The 18,291-nt window shown below is 32.1% G+C and overlaps 1 protein-coding gene across 1 annotated transcript; it reads left to right on the top strand.

Moving 5' to 3' along the window:
- Positions 1-586: 586 nt before the first annotated feature.
- LOC106468756 (zwei Ig domain protein zig-8-like) lies at positions 587-17,540 on the top strand (the record flags this gene model as incomplete). Its single annotated transcript, XM_022397119.1, has 3 exons — positions 587-797; positions 6,667-6,963; positions 16,517-17,540. Coding segments are annotated over 3 exons (630 nt in total), but the record flags the coding sequence as incomplete, so codon positions are not given.
- Between the last annotated feature and the right edge of the window lie 751 nt (positions 17,541-18,291).

The raw sequence follows: 18,291 nt of genomic DNA, 5'->3' as shown, positions 1-18,291 counted from the left end.
TTTGATTCATGTCACATAGCAACAAGGTAAACACAACAGACGACCTCTACCAGAGGAACAAAGAACAAAAAATTAAATATGAAATTAAAATGATATGAGTTTACGCTGTTTATAAGTGATATCAATGAAATTATTCCATTGTAAACAATCATTATAGACATTCTATGTTTAGAAAGTCCAGTCGAAACAGCTGAAAGCTTGTAGTTAACAAAAGTTAGAACTGTGTTAGAAGTTTCCGGAATTAAAAAAAAAGAAAAACATTAGAAAACTGCTTTCTTTTCAAAGGTGAGGAGAGAATTTTTTAATGACTATATTTATCAAATCCATTATTAATAATATTAAAAGTTGTGACGCTTTATTTTAATTTTTTTTACTTTTTTATTGATAATTTTGCTCATTTGCTATGGACATCGGTGGGTTTGAGCCAATCACGGGCAAGCTCTTATTTCCGTTAAATGTTTTGGTTATTTTCGTACCACCTTTTCTTGATTCCATTCACCATTTTCTCTTTATTAAAAAGGTAAAAAAAGAAAAAGAATCGAATGGTAAGAAACTCAGTTATCAATTTACTTATTTGTTCTTTTAGGTTTCCTGGATTAGAAGGAAAGACTTCCACGTTCTAACAGTTGGTTCTGACACGTACATTACCGACGACCGCTTCCAAGCCGTCCTTACCCAGTCTGCAAAGGACTGGATGTTACAGATTAAGTTCGTTGAATTGAGTGATGCTGGATTATACGAGTGTCAGGTTAGCTCCGATCCTAAAATCAGCCACTTTTACAACCTCAATGTTTTAGGTAAGTAGGGTAATATTTCAGTGTCATACGAACGTGTGTTTTTAAGCATAGCAGAACTTGTCCCAAAATTGACTTTTTTTTCCATCACTCGATGCTATGGGGTAACTAAGTAACGTACATGAACCTTAAGAGCACAGAATTCGTTTTTTTTATATTGATATTTCGTTCGATAACGCAAGAAATATGATTGGCGTCATATAATGAAAACCACATGAACTAGAAAAACGAGAGAGAAGACAAATTTGCCTCTGAACTTTCAATTAACTAATTGCGTATTCCTATATTATTACAAAAAGTAAGTATTAGTTTAGTTATTATCATTTCTCTACATATTTTTAATGTGGATTTTTTAAGGAAAATGATCACTTCTCCGAAGTCGGAACAAAACGTTGGGGCGTAAGTAATTTCACTTTCTCTATCTTAGGTTAAAAATACATCGAGCTAATGGCATAGAAAGCTATAGCATTCGATAAGTTTATACAGCAATAGCACTGGACAAATACACACATCAATAGCACTGGACAAATACACACATCAATAGCACTAGACATTTAAACACATCAACAGCATTGGACAAATACACACATCAATAGCACTAGACATTTAAACACATCAACAGCATTGGACAAATACACACATCAATAGCACTAGACATTTAAACACATCAACAGCATTGGGCAAATACACACATCAATAGCATTGGACAATTACACACATCAATAGCACTGGACAATTACACACATCAACAGGATTGTACAAATACACACATCAACAGCATTGTACAAATACACACATCAATAGCACTAGGCATTTAAACACATCAACTGCATTGGACAAATATACACATCAATAGCACTGGACAATTACACACATCAATAGCACTGGACAATTACACACACATCAACAGCATTGTACAAATATACACATCAACAGCATTGGACAATTACACACATCAACAGTATTGTACAACTACACACATGAAAAGCATTGTACAACTACACATATCAATAGCATTGTACAACTACACACATCAATAACACTGGACATGTATACAAATCAATAACACTAGACAAGTACACACACATCAATAGCACTGTATAAGTACACACATAAAAAAATATAATTCTGAGAAATGTAGCCCAGCAGGGAGCGTATTCCTAATCAAGGGGTTAAATTTCAAGATATTTACCGTTCTAGAAAGAACGCTTCTAGTGAACACATTTTTTTATATTATTCAAATATCGTGTTTCATTAGTTTGTCTAATACATAAATTCAGATGTAATCGTCACAAGATCGTTTAACATCGTTAATGGTCCTGCATACAAACAGAGCATGCAACAAAACGCACTCCCATAATATACCAATCATAAACAATCCTGCTATAGTAAATACATCTTCGCATTGTCCTCAGTACGAAAATATAGCATCCAACAATACATGCAGTAGATTTTCATTTATACTACTGTGACGCCATTTTAAAAGTGCCCTAGTGGAGGAATTTTAAGATACAAATCGTGCGAATGCTTGATTGACTAAGCATTTCACGTGATTCTTAATGACGTCACATCTTGTGAGTGACGTCATTAAAGCAGACATCTTAGTTAACGACTGCTGAAAGCGAAGACTGATTAATTAATATTCTATTCATGCAGAGTGGAAGGAAAAGTTACAGTCCTTAAACTACACTAGGCTTGAAGAACAACAGAGACTGTAATAGTAGTTAACACAATGATGCCCCTTTTTGAGTTTTTGTATGAGATTATATATTTACTTTAAAATATAATTGAAGACAGAATATCAACTAAGGCATAAATTACAATGATAGAACAATGTTATATTGTTATATACAGAACACAAATTCCTTCAAATGGTTTATGGATGACATCGAAAATGAAAAACATCTAATTTTCAGAAATATGGAGAAATGTTTCAGGCTTAGAATTTTTTTTTTTTTTACAATAGCTCAGCGGTACGTCTGAGTGCTTACAACGTTGAAAATTCGGTGTTGATACCCGTGGTGGGTAGAGCACTGATAGCCCATTGTATAACTCTGCGCCTAACAACAAACCAATCAAACAACGAATTCCAAAAAAAAATGACGTATTTTTATTTACACCCCATCATTTACAGCACTATTTATAGTTCACGACACAAATCATCTTTAAACCCTAAGATAGTAATAAATCACGTTATAAATATTAAATATACACTACTCCATTGTCTGAACTCTGTACAGAAATACAACGTGTAACATCGAACACTTCATACACCATATTTACATTATATGATAATAATATAAAACGTAACAATGAATGCATGTTAGAGCATTGTCGATACTCCAAGACGGTATATGATTCATGTGTGAAAAAAGATCATTACGTAATAATGTTCTAAATATGTTCAGAATAACCATTTGTTTGTTTCAAACATTGTAACAACGTATCCATCTTCGTATGTAAAACATTAAGTAAATAACAATTAGAATTTTGACGATTGTGTGTACGTGTTTTTATTTAAAAACAATTTTGTTGCTAATCACATTAAAATTGAAAGAACCATCAAATTAAAGGTATTATAATAGTATGTTTCGTGATGTAACTAATATGAAAGGTGTTATAATATTCTATTTCATGAAGTAACTAAAGTGAAAGGTGATATAACAGTCTATATCATGAAGTAACTAAAGTGGAAGGTGTTATAATATTCTATTTCATGAGGTAACTAAAGTGGAAGGTGTTATAATATTCTATTTCATGAGGTAACTAAAGTGGAAGGTGTTATAATATTCCATTTCATGAAGTAATTAAAGTGAAAGGTGTTATAATATTCTATTTCATGAAGTAACTAAAGTGAAAGGTGATATAACAGTCTATATCATGAAGTAACTAAAGTGAAAGGTGATATAACAGTCTATATCATGAAGTAACTAAAGTGAAAGGTGATATAACAGTCTATATCATGAGGTAACTAAAGTGGAAAGTGTTATAATATTCTATTTCGTGATGTAACTAAAGTGAAAGGTATTATAACAGTCTATTTCGTGATGTAACTAAAGTGAAAGGTGATATAATAGTCTATAATAGTTGATTTAACTTAAGCATAATAATTATGTCGAGAGTTTAAGCTTTTTCTTTACGCTTAAAATTAAAGTACAAGTGCAAGCTTGACAATATCAATCTGAACGACGTCTCATGTGTACGTCGGTTAAACGGTCATGTCAGGGGCTTTTATAACCGTCCCTAATGTTATACTACTGACGAGAGGAAAGACAGCTAATCAGCAGCGGTTAACTTATAACCGTTCCTAATGTTATACTACTGACGAGAAGGAAGACAGCTAATCAGCAGCGGTTAACTTATAACCGTCCCTAATGTTATACTACTGACGAGAGGGAAGACAGCTAATCAGCAGCGGTTAACTTATAACCGTCCCTAATGTTATACTACTGACGAGAAGGAAGACAGCTAATCAGCAGCGATTAACTTATAACCGTTCCTAATGTTATACTACTGACGAGAGGGAAGACAGCTAATCAGCAGCGGTTAACTTATAACCGTCCCTAATGTTATACTACTGACGAGGAAAGACAGCTAATCAGCAGCATCTACCGCCCCAAAAATTCTGTCACGCTCTTTGTCTCGAATAACAGTTTTAAAAAAGTTCACAGTTGAATGTGCGAGCATGTTCAATGGGACCTTGGCTCGAACTCACGATCTTTCGATCCGCAGCCCCATACACTAACAACAGTATTTAACCGTTGGAATAATATTTTTAATTGTTAATGGCGCCCGGGTAGTGAAAGTAGGTTTTTCTCGGCGTACTCCTGATTTCCTCCCACAACAAAATTGAAGGTATTTGAATCAGTTGATCTCCACCCATACTTGTGCTACCTCCCACAAATTTTGTTTTGCCCCAAGGCTTAACTTTGCGGTTTTGATTCGCCTTTTGCTTGTCACCTGACCTCTTCCTTCTTAAGTTTTGAGTTAATATATCATCATTAAGTTAAATTTACTAATTTCTGAACACTCTCAATTAGATTTTGCTCTGGGTTCTTTTAAATTGTTTAAAATCGAAATACCTGCCACGGTAAACATAAAATGTATATAATTCTTAAAGATTTAACGTAAATAAAGAAAAAAATTCACAGACGTTAGGGGGGGGGGGAGAAAGCTAATTTAGCTTTAAAAAACTTAACTTGTTGAGGGTTTACGTACGACCAAAACAATATCATTGGTTGACTGACTCGTTGAGACTTCTAAATCAACCAGACGTAGGTACTCATAAGTAATGTTTTTTTAGTTTAATATAATATCGATACACGCGTTCACGCTAAGTTCTTTATCAAGTTTCCAATAAGACTGTAAGTCACAAATACACAGGGTCTTAACTTTTTGTTTTGTTTTGTCCTTTGCGTATACGACAGGCTTTTGTTGTATTATTAAATAGTTGTCAAGTTAACGAAAACTATTGCAGATGAAAAGAAACGCAATAGAGTATTTAGTTGTTTTTTTAGGAATTGTCAACAAATGTCAGAAAACTGGATGAAAAGTCCTATAGGTTTCTGATATTTCTTGTAAAGATTTATACCAATGAGCTTTTAGTTGATGTCGTTAAAGCTTTCAACGTACACATGGTTTTAATTGTCCTATCAAAAAGACGCCTTTAGCGAAGAGTGAAGTCTGTGTCATTAGCCGTTCCGTCACACAAGTTGTTGTAATGTAGGTAAATCATGGTTTGTTTGTTTGTTTTCGAATTTCGCGCAAAGCTACACGAGGGCTATCTGCGCTAGCCGTCCTTAATTTAGCAGTGTAAGACTAGAGGGAAGGCAGCTAGTCATCACCACCCACCGCCAACTCTTGGGCTATTCTTTTACCAACGAATAGTGGGACTGACCGTCACATTATAACGCCCCCACGGCTGAAAGGGCGAGCATGTTTGGTGGGACGGGGATTCGAACCCGCGACCCTCAGATTGCGAGTCGAGCGCCTTATCCACGTGGCCATGCCGGGCCGTAAATCATGGACTGATTTCCTTCGTTCTGTTTAAGACGTTATTTAATTTGTAACGCTAGGTGACGTATTGTGGAACCTGTTAACAGCAGGTACACATGAATTTGTAAACGAAGTACGATTGCCTTAGTATATTTCACCTCGAAGAAGTCCTTTGCGTATACTTGAGATTTAAATATCACAGCGATATTTGTAGATATGATGTTTTTAAGATGTTTAAAAACATTTTTTAGAAAATCGAAGAATTAATAAAAGGTAACACAATAGCTATAATACGTTTAGGTTCATCGGACAACTGTATTGCGACGTTGTTTACATTCAGCAAGTTACTTGTTCATTATCTTATTAATGAGTTTTTCAGGGAAATAGTTCAATAAGCTCTGAACTGAACACCATTTCAGTGCTTGCCACCTTAAAGGCCTTGTGAACCAGCACAAACACTAAATTATTTTTGAAAACAAATGCTCTAATTGAAAGATTAAAATTTAAAAGTTGGTTTATAGTAACAGGATACTGACAGTGTTCTACCCTTGTTAAACATTTGTAGATTCAAAAAGTGTAATGTAGAGTGTTTTTTTAACAGTGACTTTATATTCTGATGTTTGTCATTCAAAAAAACATAAAAAAAAAATATTTTTCTTTGTTGCGAAATTAATCCTATTGATGAGATGTTAGCGTTAGCTAAAATTTAAAATAATAACAGTGTATTAATTTATCATGTATAGAGATTAATGGTCGTTTTCTCCTATATACGTTAATAAGTAAGCAAAAATTATGAACGCTTCTTGAGCTGTGTGTATCATAGGTGTATCCCGTTTCGTATAAATTCAAAGATAAACTTTTTTTTTGTATTTTAAAGTGGCCGAGGCTACAATAGAAGGAGAATCCATTCGTTATGTCAAGACGAAGAGCTCCATCAACTTGACTTGTGTAATAAGCAACAGTCCAGCGGCTCCTGTCTTCGTTTTTTGGTACCACAACCAACGAATGATCAACTATGATTCTGCTCGTGGAAAGATCTCTGTGGAGAAGGGCAACGAGGACACTGCCATTAGTACACTGTATATTAAAGATGCTGAACTGGCGGACAGCGGCAACTACACGTGTGGCCCTTCCAACGCTGGGCCGACAAGTGTATATGTCCATGTGTTGAACGGTAAGGGATGGGGAGGAAGTGGAAATTTATTATCGTTAGTGGATTATAGTTCTGTAGATGATAACTGGTGCTGTCGTTTCTTGTGATACGTACTTTATTCACAGTACGGAGTGAAATTCCACTCGACAGATCAATGTAAAGCTCGTTCCTATTTTCACCCATAGTTTTATGGCTGTTAAAACACAATGTATTATTTATTCTCAGTCAGAAAGGCACATATTTAGTTTGTTTAACGTAACATGACACCTGTATCGTATTTAAAAGTAACACGACTCAAGATTATGATTTACCTCAAACATCTTATTACATATTTTGAAAAGGAATTCTTTTCATGGAATTTAAGTTGCATTGTTACAAAAGGATTCTTTCCATGGAATTTAAGTTGCATTGTTACAAAAGGATTCTTTCCATGGAATTTAAGTTGCATTGTTACAAAAGGATTCTTTCCATGGAATTTAAGTTGCGTTGTTACAAAAGGATTCTTTCCATGGAATTTAAGTTGCATTGTTACAAAAGGATTCTTTCCATAGAACTTAAGTTGCATTGTTACAAAAGGATTTTTTTCACTGAAAATTTAATTTATATTGTTATCACCAAAATTTTCCATGACAGCGATACAAAGGCATTCTTTCAACAGAAAATTTAATTTATATTGTTAATACTAACAATCTCTTTGATAGCGATACAAAGGGATTCTTTAAACAGAAAATTTAATTTATATTGTTAATACCAACAATCTCCTTGATAGCGATACAAAGAGATTCTTTCAACAGAAAATTTAATTTATATTGTTAATACTAACAATCTCTTGATAGCGATACAAAGGGATTCTTTGAACAGAAAATTTAATTTATATTGTTAATACCAACAATCTCCTTGATAGCGATACAAAGAGATTCTTTCAACAGAAAATTTAATTTATATTGTTAATACTAATAATCTCATTGATAGCAATACAAAGGGATTCTTTGAACAGAAAATTTAATTTATATTGTTAATACCAACAATCTCATTGATAGGAATACAAAGGGATTCTTTCAACAGAAAATTTAATTTATATTGTTAATACCAACAATCTCCTTGATAGCGACACCAGAAGTTTGGAAGAACGAAACTAGATCATTCTGAAATTTAATTTAACAGTTTCTATTACATAATAAAGAATGTTTCAGCATATCACTTATGTTTAATTTTCCAAAACTATAATTGAATCATTTGAGCAGAAAAAAAAAAGGTTGTGATAAAATATTAAACTAGAATCAACTAGCCAAATCTTTAGTTTAAATCTTATTTCAATTATTTACGAAAACTAATGCCGTGTAATAAATAATTATTTATCTTATACTTTGTAGGCAATATTATCAGTAATAACGCATTTACTTTGATAAGTCTATAAAGATCCTGTCAATAACGAGACTTCTGATAAAAGTTTATAAAGATACAATCAATATCAATGACCTTTATTTAAATACAAATTTGTCATTTTCTGTCAATAATAATGAATTTTAGGTTTTCCAATTATTTAATTACTTGTTGATACGACATCATAATGCTATAAATTATTGATTCAATTAGATAATATCTGTCATTATTAAAGGATCTTGCTTCAATATCAGAATTTACATCGTCTGTTTGTTTGTAATTAAGTAAAAAGCTACACTATGGGCACTCTGTGCTGTGCCCACCCTGGTGATAACTGGAAACAGTATTTATTGGGTAGATATATTTTTTACATAGAAATCTGTCTTCTTAACAGACACGTTTGGAAACGATTATTCAATTTACTAGAAATTAAAAACAAAGTATTTTTTTTTTTTTTTTTACGTTTGACTGTTGCTCAAAGTAACAAAATACATAGAATTTAATAAGAGCAAATAGAAAGATTTATAATTCCAAATTATTATGTGGAATTATGAAGACCTATCAGACAATTAAGTTATTCTATGCCATGTCAAACCAAACTGTGTATGATAAATTTCCTCATTGGATTTAATTTGGAAAACGTTTGTGATAATTATGGGAATGAAGTAAGTAATCGCGAGCATAAAGAGAGATATATAGAAATATAGAAATAGATATAGCATTAGAGATATAGAAATATAGAAATAGATATAGCATTAGAGATATAGAAATATAGAAATAGATATAGCATTAGAGATATAAAAATATAGAAATAGATATAGCATTAGAGATATAGAAAATTAGGTTTAATAATATAGTTTGTGTAAACTTGGTTAAAAATCAAGTTGTTGATTATACCATATAGCGATAAACACAATAACTTCTTCGTGACAAGAGTACAAATAGATTTAATCTTGTATTATTTTGTAACAAATGCTTTTCTAGAAGTTGTTCAATACTGAGGTGGTTAATAGTTAACAATACAGTATAAGCCTACTTGCATGTGCCTGATTTTTGAACGGTAGAATGACCATCAGTAGATGGTAAACGTATTTAACAGCCCCCACAATAATACTATGAAGCCAAATTTGAGTAACACCTGATTCTTCACTGGTAGAACACCTCTATAATGAATTATAAACATTAACGTGTAACCCAAATAGAATATCTAGACGTTTTAAAATGTTACCTATGTAGAATACGTAGACTTGGTAATGTTTGATTGTTAAATGTAAAATACCTATTACTAAAACACAAATATGCTAACACGTTATCAGTGGCGTATGCAGACTTTACATACAATAATTGAGGTTGGGGAGGAGAGTGTTAAGGATGACGACCTAACTTAATACAGGTGGAAAACAAAATTCTTTCTGCACCTGCATGAAACGTATTGTTCTAAAATTAAATTATACAATCACAATGTAAATAAATAAATACTAAAAAAATAAAAATATCCAGTAAATTAATTTGTCCGTAGCAACAACAACATCAAGAAAAAAAACACAAAAAAGGTTACAGTCAAATGAAGATCGGACCATCTTGATCCTCCAACTAAAATGTTGGGACATTTAATAGTTAAAAAATAGATAAAAATTCAGAAATTGAACACTCTGTACACTTATCAAGTGATTAAGATGGAGAATACTATTTGTGACTGTTAACCTATTGACAGGATTGAAAAGTTAATTTAAATATTAATTTTGACACAGAAAGTAACTATCGTTATGTAATGTGCACGTGTATATTAACAATAACAAGTTGTTTTTCTGAGCAGGATATATATTATAAACATCCAATTCTCTAATATATTCAATTTAATGAGATAATTCATCCCTCAGCCTACTCCAGATTCTATATATATGTATATCCATATATATATTTGTGTGTGTGTGTGCTCCCGGTGGCTCAGAAGTAAGACTCGTAGCTCGCAAGACTAAAATTCGGGTTTCGATACCCAGGGTGGGCAGAACACAGATATCCAACTGTGTAGCTTTGTGTTTAATAACAAACAAACTATGTATATGTATAGTAATTTCCCTTCGGGAAATATTGTTTCAAATATCTAGACCTTAATGTTTTATTTTTCTATGAAGGTCACTAAATAATTACTTTAAAAAAAACAACAACTTTGTTTTACATTACCAATTTCATAGCATCATCAGCTACTCTGTATAATGACAATTTTTATAATGTTTGGTAAATATCAAAGTTTACCACAAGTCACCGAAATCAATCTGTTAATTTTCTCTCTAAACCGTACCAACAGCTTCCTTAATAGAGTAAAACCAGGAAGTATCCTTTTCAATCTAAACGTTTAAACGTGACATAGTATCTCCATCGAAGTACCATTCTTAACTTTGTAGAAAATCAAGTCAAGTTTTGCCACCCTGGTCGTTACAGGAGGTAAGTATTTCCATTAATGTGACTTTCTATGACCAAGTTAATGAACATTTAAAGAATAGCAACTTAATCCCACATTGAGCCACAATTATAACTTTTACACTGTATCTTGACGTCTGAGCTTTGTGCTTGTTATGCCAGTATACGTCATACTTGACCTCATTTTCTGACTAATTTTCACACTAAAAATAACACATGTAGCATACTGTTGTATATTCAGACGTTAGAACAAAATGACAAACTGTTCATTAAATCACTATGTCATGTAGTTTCTTTAAGAAGATTTAGCGCAGTCAAAGTCTTATAAAAATGTGCTTCAAGTGACCACATTAAACGGCTGATTTGGTTTTTATTCCATATTACTTTTGATTAGGAAAAAGAAATAAAAAGAATTTGCCGTGTAGTGTGATTTATTATTTGCATTTAAACTAGGCTTATAGGTTTCATAACTTCGCTAGATTTTGGTACTTTAGCAATCTAACATTAAATATTTAGCACAGCATATAAAATAGGACTAGATCCCAGCTAACGAATTCGGGTATTGAAGACAAGGCTTTTTTAACAGTGAATGGTGGCAGACAAAAGATATATATATATATATCTTTATGGCTATTTTTACATCTTTGACTTGAAATCCATAATATACTAATTATGAGGATTTTGGAAAAAACCTGCACTTTGGCTTAATTTTCCTCACTGATAACAACTCTATTAGTTTCATTGCTTCGCTAACTTTCTATTTTAATGTCGTAACAATAATGTCTTTATTATTACATTTTTTCAAATATACATAGATCTGAGCGCTTAGATTGAGCCTTTAAATAAATGAAAAAATCTTAAAGGTTTCAAGAAAAAGAGATCTTTTAGTACAATCCTACACAAAAGTATGACAAAGCTCTGTTTAACAGTATTAAGATTTATTAAGTAAGTCTATAACAAAGCTTTAAGTAACATTAGTACAGTATTTTACTTAATCAAGTAACTTTGTAACAAAGCTCTGTTCAGCAGTATTAAGACTTATTAAGTAGCTCTGTAACAAAGCTCTGTTTAACAGTATTAAGACTTATTAAGTAACTCTGTAACAAAGCTCTGTTCAGCAGTATTAAGACTTATTAAGTAACTCTGTAACAAAGCTCTGTTTAACAGTATTAAGATTTATTAAGTAAGTCTATAACAAAGCTTTAAATGACATTAGCAGAGTATTTTACTTAATCAAGTAACTTTGTAACAAAGCTCTGTTCAGCAGTATTAAGACTTATTAAGTAACTCTGTAACAAAGCTCTGTTTAACAGTATTAAGCCTTATTAAGTAACTCTGTTTAACAGTATTAAGTCTTATTAAGTAACTCTGTAACAAAGTTATGTTTAACAGTATTAAGTCTTATTAAGTAATTCTATAACAAAGCTCTGTTTAACAGTATTAAGTCTTATTAAGTAACTCTGTAACAAAGTTATGTTTAACAGTATTAAGTCTTATTAAGTAATTCTATAACAAAGCTCTGTTTAACAGTATTAAGTATTATTAAGTAATTCTATAACAAAGCTCTGTTTAACAGTATTTTTGGGCAGAGGAACGCAATTGATCTAGAATGGCTTAACATATTTGGGCAGAGGAACGCAATTGATCTAGAATGGCTTAACATATTTCGCGAACTCGACATTTCACTCTTTGCGCACTAATGTCAATACGTTTCAATGAATACTACTAGCAACTATGGCAGATAGAAGGTTATTTTTGAAATGAGGCTAACAGCTACATAAAGCCCATTAAAACAACAAAAATGAACCATCCTTACTAATTTCCAGTTTCTCAGAACTTTAAAAATATCTTATGTACCATTATGTTACATTTTTTTTTCAAGAAATGTTTCCACCAATCATAGCTAGGCGTCATACTACTCAAAAGGTACTGAAAATTGATATTATTCCTAGCTTTGTATAGAAGTGTAATACTACTATATTAAACAAGTTTCGGCTCGCAAGTTCAAAATAATATTAGCCAATATTTATGTTGCACATCAGCACTGTACATATTTTAATAGCACAGTACATATCTTAATAGCACAGTACATACTTTAATAGCACTGTACATATTTTAATAGCACAGTACATATTTTAATAGCGCTGTACATATTTTCTATTAAAATATGTACAGTGCTATTTGTACTGTGCTATTAAAATATGTACAGTGCTATTAAAATATGTACAGTGCTATTAAAGTATGTACAGTGCTATTAAAATATGTACAGTTGTACATATTTTAATAGCACAGTACATATCTTAATAGCACAGTACATACTTTAATAGCACTGTACATATTTTAATAGCACAGTACATATTTTAATAGCGCTGTACATATTTTAATAGCACTGTACATATTTTAATAGAACTGTACATATTTTAATAGCACTGTACATATTTTAATAGCACAGTACATATTTTAATAGCACAGTACATACTTTAATAGCACTGTACATATTTTAATAGCACTGTACATACTTTAATAGCGCTGTACATATTTTAATAGCACAGTACATACTTTAATAGCACTGTACATATTTTAATAGCACTGTACATACTTAATAGCACTGTTACACATTTTAATAGCACTGTACATAATTTAATAGCACTGTACGTATTCTAATAGCACTGTACATACTTTAATAGCACAGTACATACTTTAATAGAATTGTACATATTTTAATAGCATAGTACACATTTTAATAGCACAGTACATACTTTAATAGCGCTGTACATATTTTAATAGCACAGTACGTATTTTAATAGAACTGTACATATTTTATATAGATATGTATAATCTGAAATGCTACTTTAGAACAGAATGCAGTTAATGTTGGACTTTTTATTTATAACGTACTATTCACTTGGGGATGTATAGGTATATCATCGTTATTAGATCGCAGTATAAGTGAACTTACTTGACTGACGTTGCTTATTGAATGGTAGTGTACCAATCAGGACAGTGAATTTTAAAAAGGCGGTGTTTATGGATAATGGGATTCATCCTCTCGAACACAATTCTGTATTGTAATAAATCCGAAGCATAAGTATATTAGAGATTGTAAACAAAAAAATCATTTGTTTTAGAGCGTGCGTGTCTAAAAAAGCAGTGATTGAAAAAAACAACTCGTAGATGAAGTTCCTCTTGTACAAACTATAAACTCAAGACTCTGAGGAGATATTGCTTAGCAATTTTGTTGCTTAGGGCTGTTGAGAAAACTGTTTAATCTGTCAGGAAGGTGAAGGATGTGGTGATTAGGTTTTCGTTACTGTGAGCTTGTTATATCTCGGGGATTTTTTTTATAAAGTACTATTATACTAAGAATGTATCCAGTCAACAGTAGAAAATTTTGATATTGCTTTAAGGCTTATTGTCCGGTTGCATATCCCACTATATTACCTTATATTAAGAAGGTCCCCCAGTAAGTCTTGTTTGTTTTTGTTTGTTTGTTTTTGAATTTTGCGCAAAGCTACTTGAGGGCTATCTGCGCTAGCCGTCCATAATTTAGCAGTGTAAGACTAGAGGGAAGGCAGCTAGTCATCACCACCCACCGCCAACTCTTGGGCTACTCTTTTACCAACGAATAGTGGGATTGACCGTCACATTATAACACCCCCACGGCTGAAAGGGCGAGCATGTTTGGTGGGACTGGGATTCAAACCAGCGACCCTTAGATTGCGAGTCGAGCGCCCTAACCACCTGGCCACGCCAGGCCCCCAGTAAGTCACCGATAGGTTTACGAACTAACAACGCTAAAGTTATGGGTTCGATTTTCCATCGTGAACAGAGCTCATATAGCCAATTGTTCAGCTTTGTGCTAAAAAATACCAACAATAACATATTGTAAGATATGAAATAGTTTCGTATAAACTATTTTTGAAATAGAGAACGAACTAATATAATGACGGTAAATATAATTTTTCCACATCGTATAGTAGAATAAATCAATAAAAGATATACATGCGCATAATTTATTATTTTGCTATTATTCAATTATTCTATGAAACCAGTCAAGGAATTTCAACAATGCTGATATTGACTTATTACATATGATAAATTATTTTCGTACTTAATTTTTTTTTTATTCTCTAAAAATACATAAACATATCATGATAAGATATTTTCCTATCATATAGCAACGTATCCCGTATAGATGTGCACTATCAATATATCAAAATTGCTATAACGATATTCTGTACGATCAAAACCTCAACTCCATATCAAGATTACACAGGCCTGCAATGTTTTCGCTGTCTTGAAATGTTTACATGTTCTTCGGTGATTCCTGTACGATGAATCCGAAAATGATATCCATTTTTATCCATCACGTACGGTTTTTTTCACAAAAGGTCATAACGCAATATATAAAAGAAAGACCACAACACGTAGTTTTTAGACTAAAAGACCTATATTTCACACAAAAAATTGGGATGAATAAGGATGCATATTCTTTTTACATCAGTGTTCTTCTCTTTTCTTCAGTTTCTTTGTATTTTTGTTAACAAACATAATAATAAAAAATATTCATTGTGGTAAACGAAATTTTAATTTGATCTAAGTAACAGTTTTCTTTTCTTCTGGATTTGTAAAAAATACTTACATGGTAGCAAAAAATTAATATTATTTTCGAAATCTGCGTAGCCGAATTGTGGAAAATCCGCTATTAAAACCAAAACAACTTTTATGTAGTTTAAATTCTCAGGCCCGTGTTATTGTTGTCCTTTGATATTTTTTCCGGAATTCTTAACCTTTGAAAGTTATTTATTTTTTGCTTATATATTTAAATGAGATTCGTCTCCTCCCACTATAAAGCTAGAACCTTTTATTTCTAGTTTATCTGACAACTATAATTTTATACTTCAACATTATTTTGATCATGCGGAAGCTACGTCTATTTGTGTATTTTAGATTTTCCAGCAGAGGTACACAAGAGAAGCCTTCCTATGTATAACCGTTCATAACTTTGAACGAGGCTAGAGGGAAGGCAACTGTTTAAGAGCATTCTCCGCCAAATTTGGGGCAGCTCTTGTCTGATCGGTTCTAAAGTAAGGAGCGAGATTTTGCTGTAACGGATCACCAATCTGCAGAAGATTTTAAAATTCGTTTTTGATGCTAAAATATTTTCTTACTAACACGTTTATTCATACTCAATTATTGCGTATCTAAATTATTTGCCTTTCTAACAATGTTAAATCTCATATTGTTTCACTCCATCTGGACTGTGATGGGACTCCACAATTGGAGGGAGGAGTGCTTATGCTTTGGCAGACGCTAAGCTCCCCTAGCGTGTAAGTAAAAAAACAACAGCAACAAAAAAAAATGATATTTTATGGCTAGATTATTCAATTACACATGTTTTGAATTGTGTGGATAAATTATCTGGCTTATTAACAAGGCTAAACACATGTTTGATACTGTCCGGCTAAATGATTAAATATACTGATAGTTTTAACTTAATGTTTGGTATTTTTAACCTTTCTAAATGTTTTTTTTTAATTAAGTATGGAATTTCTTGGTTATTCTATGTGACTTACTAATAATTTTAGAACCCACATTGTATCATCTATCAATCTGTAGAGGAGTTGGTAGCATTCTTCAGTCATATTTAATGTTTTTGTTAAACCTTTTTTTATGTCTGTGTTATAAGCTAATGTGCGCGTAGGAATGAACGAATTTGAGTAAGATAAGGAAGTCCTTAAGAAAAAACGATCTTGCTCTTTTCTTATAGGCGAAAAGTCTGCGGCAATGCAACACGAAAGCAGCTCGTCCATAGCTAGCAGTAGTGTCTCTAGGATCCTGTTCATACAGTCAGCCTTGTTGTTTCTTGTGGCGAGCTTGGTAAGAAGATGACCTCCAGATCGACCATTCCCTCACGTTTCTGTGTTGTTGACTACAGATCTCGTTTCCTTGGGCGGTGCTCATTGTCTCCAGATAGGGATGAACGAACCATAAGAAACATCTGTCTTCATGCTCAGCCCCTTACATTTAAACTATCGTGGCATGCATGTCTTGTCAAATATGTCTTTTAACATCGGTGAACACGTTAGTAACAAAGCTTAGTAAGGAAAACGATGGCTGTATAGAGTCATGAGACCCGAAACAGCTGAAGTGTTGAATCCGGCCACTAGGGGCTAGTTAGGGAAAAAAGACTGGAAGTTTCCAGCGGTCCATATGCCTAAGTAGATATTAAGTAGATGTTTCATATTTAATAACCTAAAATATACGATGCGTGTATAAAAAGGGATAAGTGAATGTGTAAACGGAGGACAACAGAAACGAATATGGTAAGTATTTAACACGTTTATGTAACTCTCGAAAAGTTGAGATATCGTACAATTTTTTCACATTCCACAAGGTTCGTTTGTTTTAAATAAAATCGTAATTTGCTCATTTATCTACTACTACATGTTGGTAAAAATTCATTTTGGTGTTTAAGATGTAGAGATACACTTGTTATTCAACTCCATACCGACTCTCTTGAGATGTTCGATGTTTGTCAACTTTAAAACATAATTTCTCTTTAACCTAGGAAGAGATTAATTTGTTTAATCGTTTCAAGAACCATATATTATAGTTGTTATATATATGAATATATATATATATATATACCCTTTAATATTTTCTCAGTACTGAACATGGAGTTTTCTATTGCGTCATTTCCATTACTGTCTGAGAGCGTGAGTAACATTCTGCTTAGTTTCTGTGTCTGTGATATTGAAAATGGCTAAGAAAATAAACACAGTTTAGTGGAAGTATAATTGTACCTGACATTTTCTTGTACTGTATAATACGTATCGCACTTCGTGTGGGACGAATGATCAGGTTTCGGAAGTATACTTACACATCAATAATTTTCACATAGGAAGTCGTGTCAGGATGTGTTATTAAATTTCATTTTATTTTCATGGAAAAAGAAATACAGTTTTTGTGGAACTATCACAGGAAGTATTATTATAGTGTGTTACTCGAGTAAGTTTTCAACAGGAAATAAGCTCAGTTTTCATTGAAAAAATATTTACACATTAAAATACATAACAACCCAATTCTTTTACCAAGAGATAAACATGCTTTTTACAAAAGTTTATGAAGGTACGAACTATTGTTGTAATTCATAATTAAACAATGGAAATAAACACAATTTTTATATAAAAACGTGTACACATTAAAATACATAACAACCCAATTCTTTTTACCAAGAGATAAACATACTTTTTACAGAAGTGTATGAAGGTACGAACTATTGTTGTAATTCATTATTAAACAATAAAAATAAACACAATTTTTATATAAAAACGTGTACACATTAAAATACATAACAATCCAATTCTTTTTACCAAGAGATAAACATACTTTTTACAAAATGTATGAAGGTACGAACTATTGTTGTAATTCAGTTTTTTGTATAAAAATTGTGTTTATTTCCATTGTTTAATAATGAATTACAACAATAGTTCGTGCATTCATACACTTTTGTAAAAAGTATGTTTATCTCTTGGTAAAACG

This window comes from Limulus polyphemus, unplaced genomic scaffold, assembly GCF_000517525.1.
Source record: "Limulus polyphemus unplaced genomic scaffold, Limulus_polyphemus-2.1.2 Scaffold3150, whole genome shotgun sequence".
NCBI classification, from domain to species: domain Eukaryota; kingdom Metazoa; phylum Arthropoda; class Merostomata; order Xiphosura; family Limulidae; genus Limulus; species Limulus polyphemus.
Note: the sequence above shows the minus strand (reverse complement) of the source record. Positions and strands in the feature narration are given on the sequence as shown.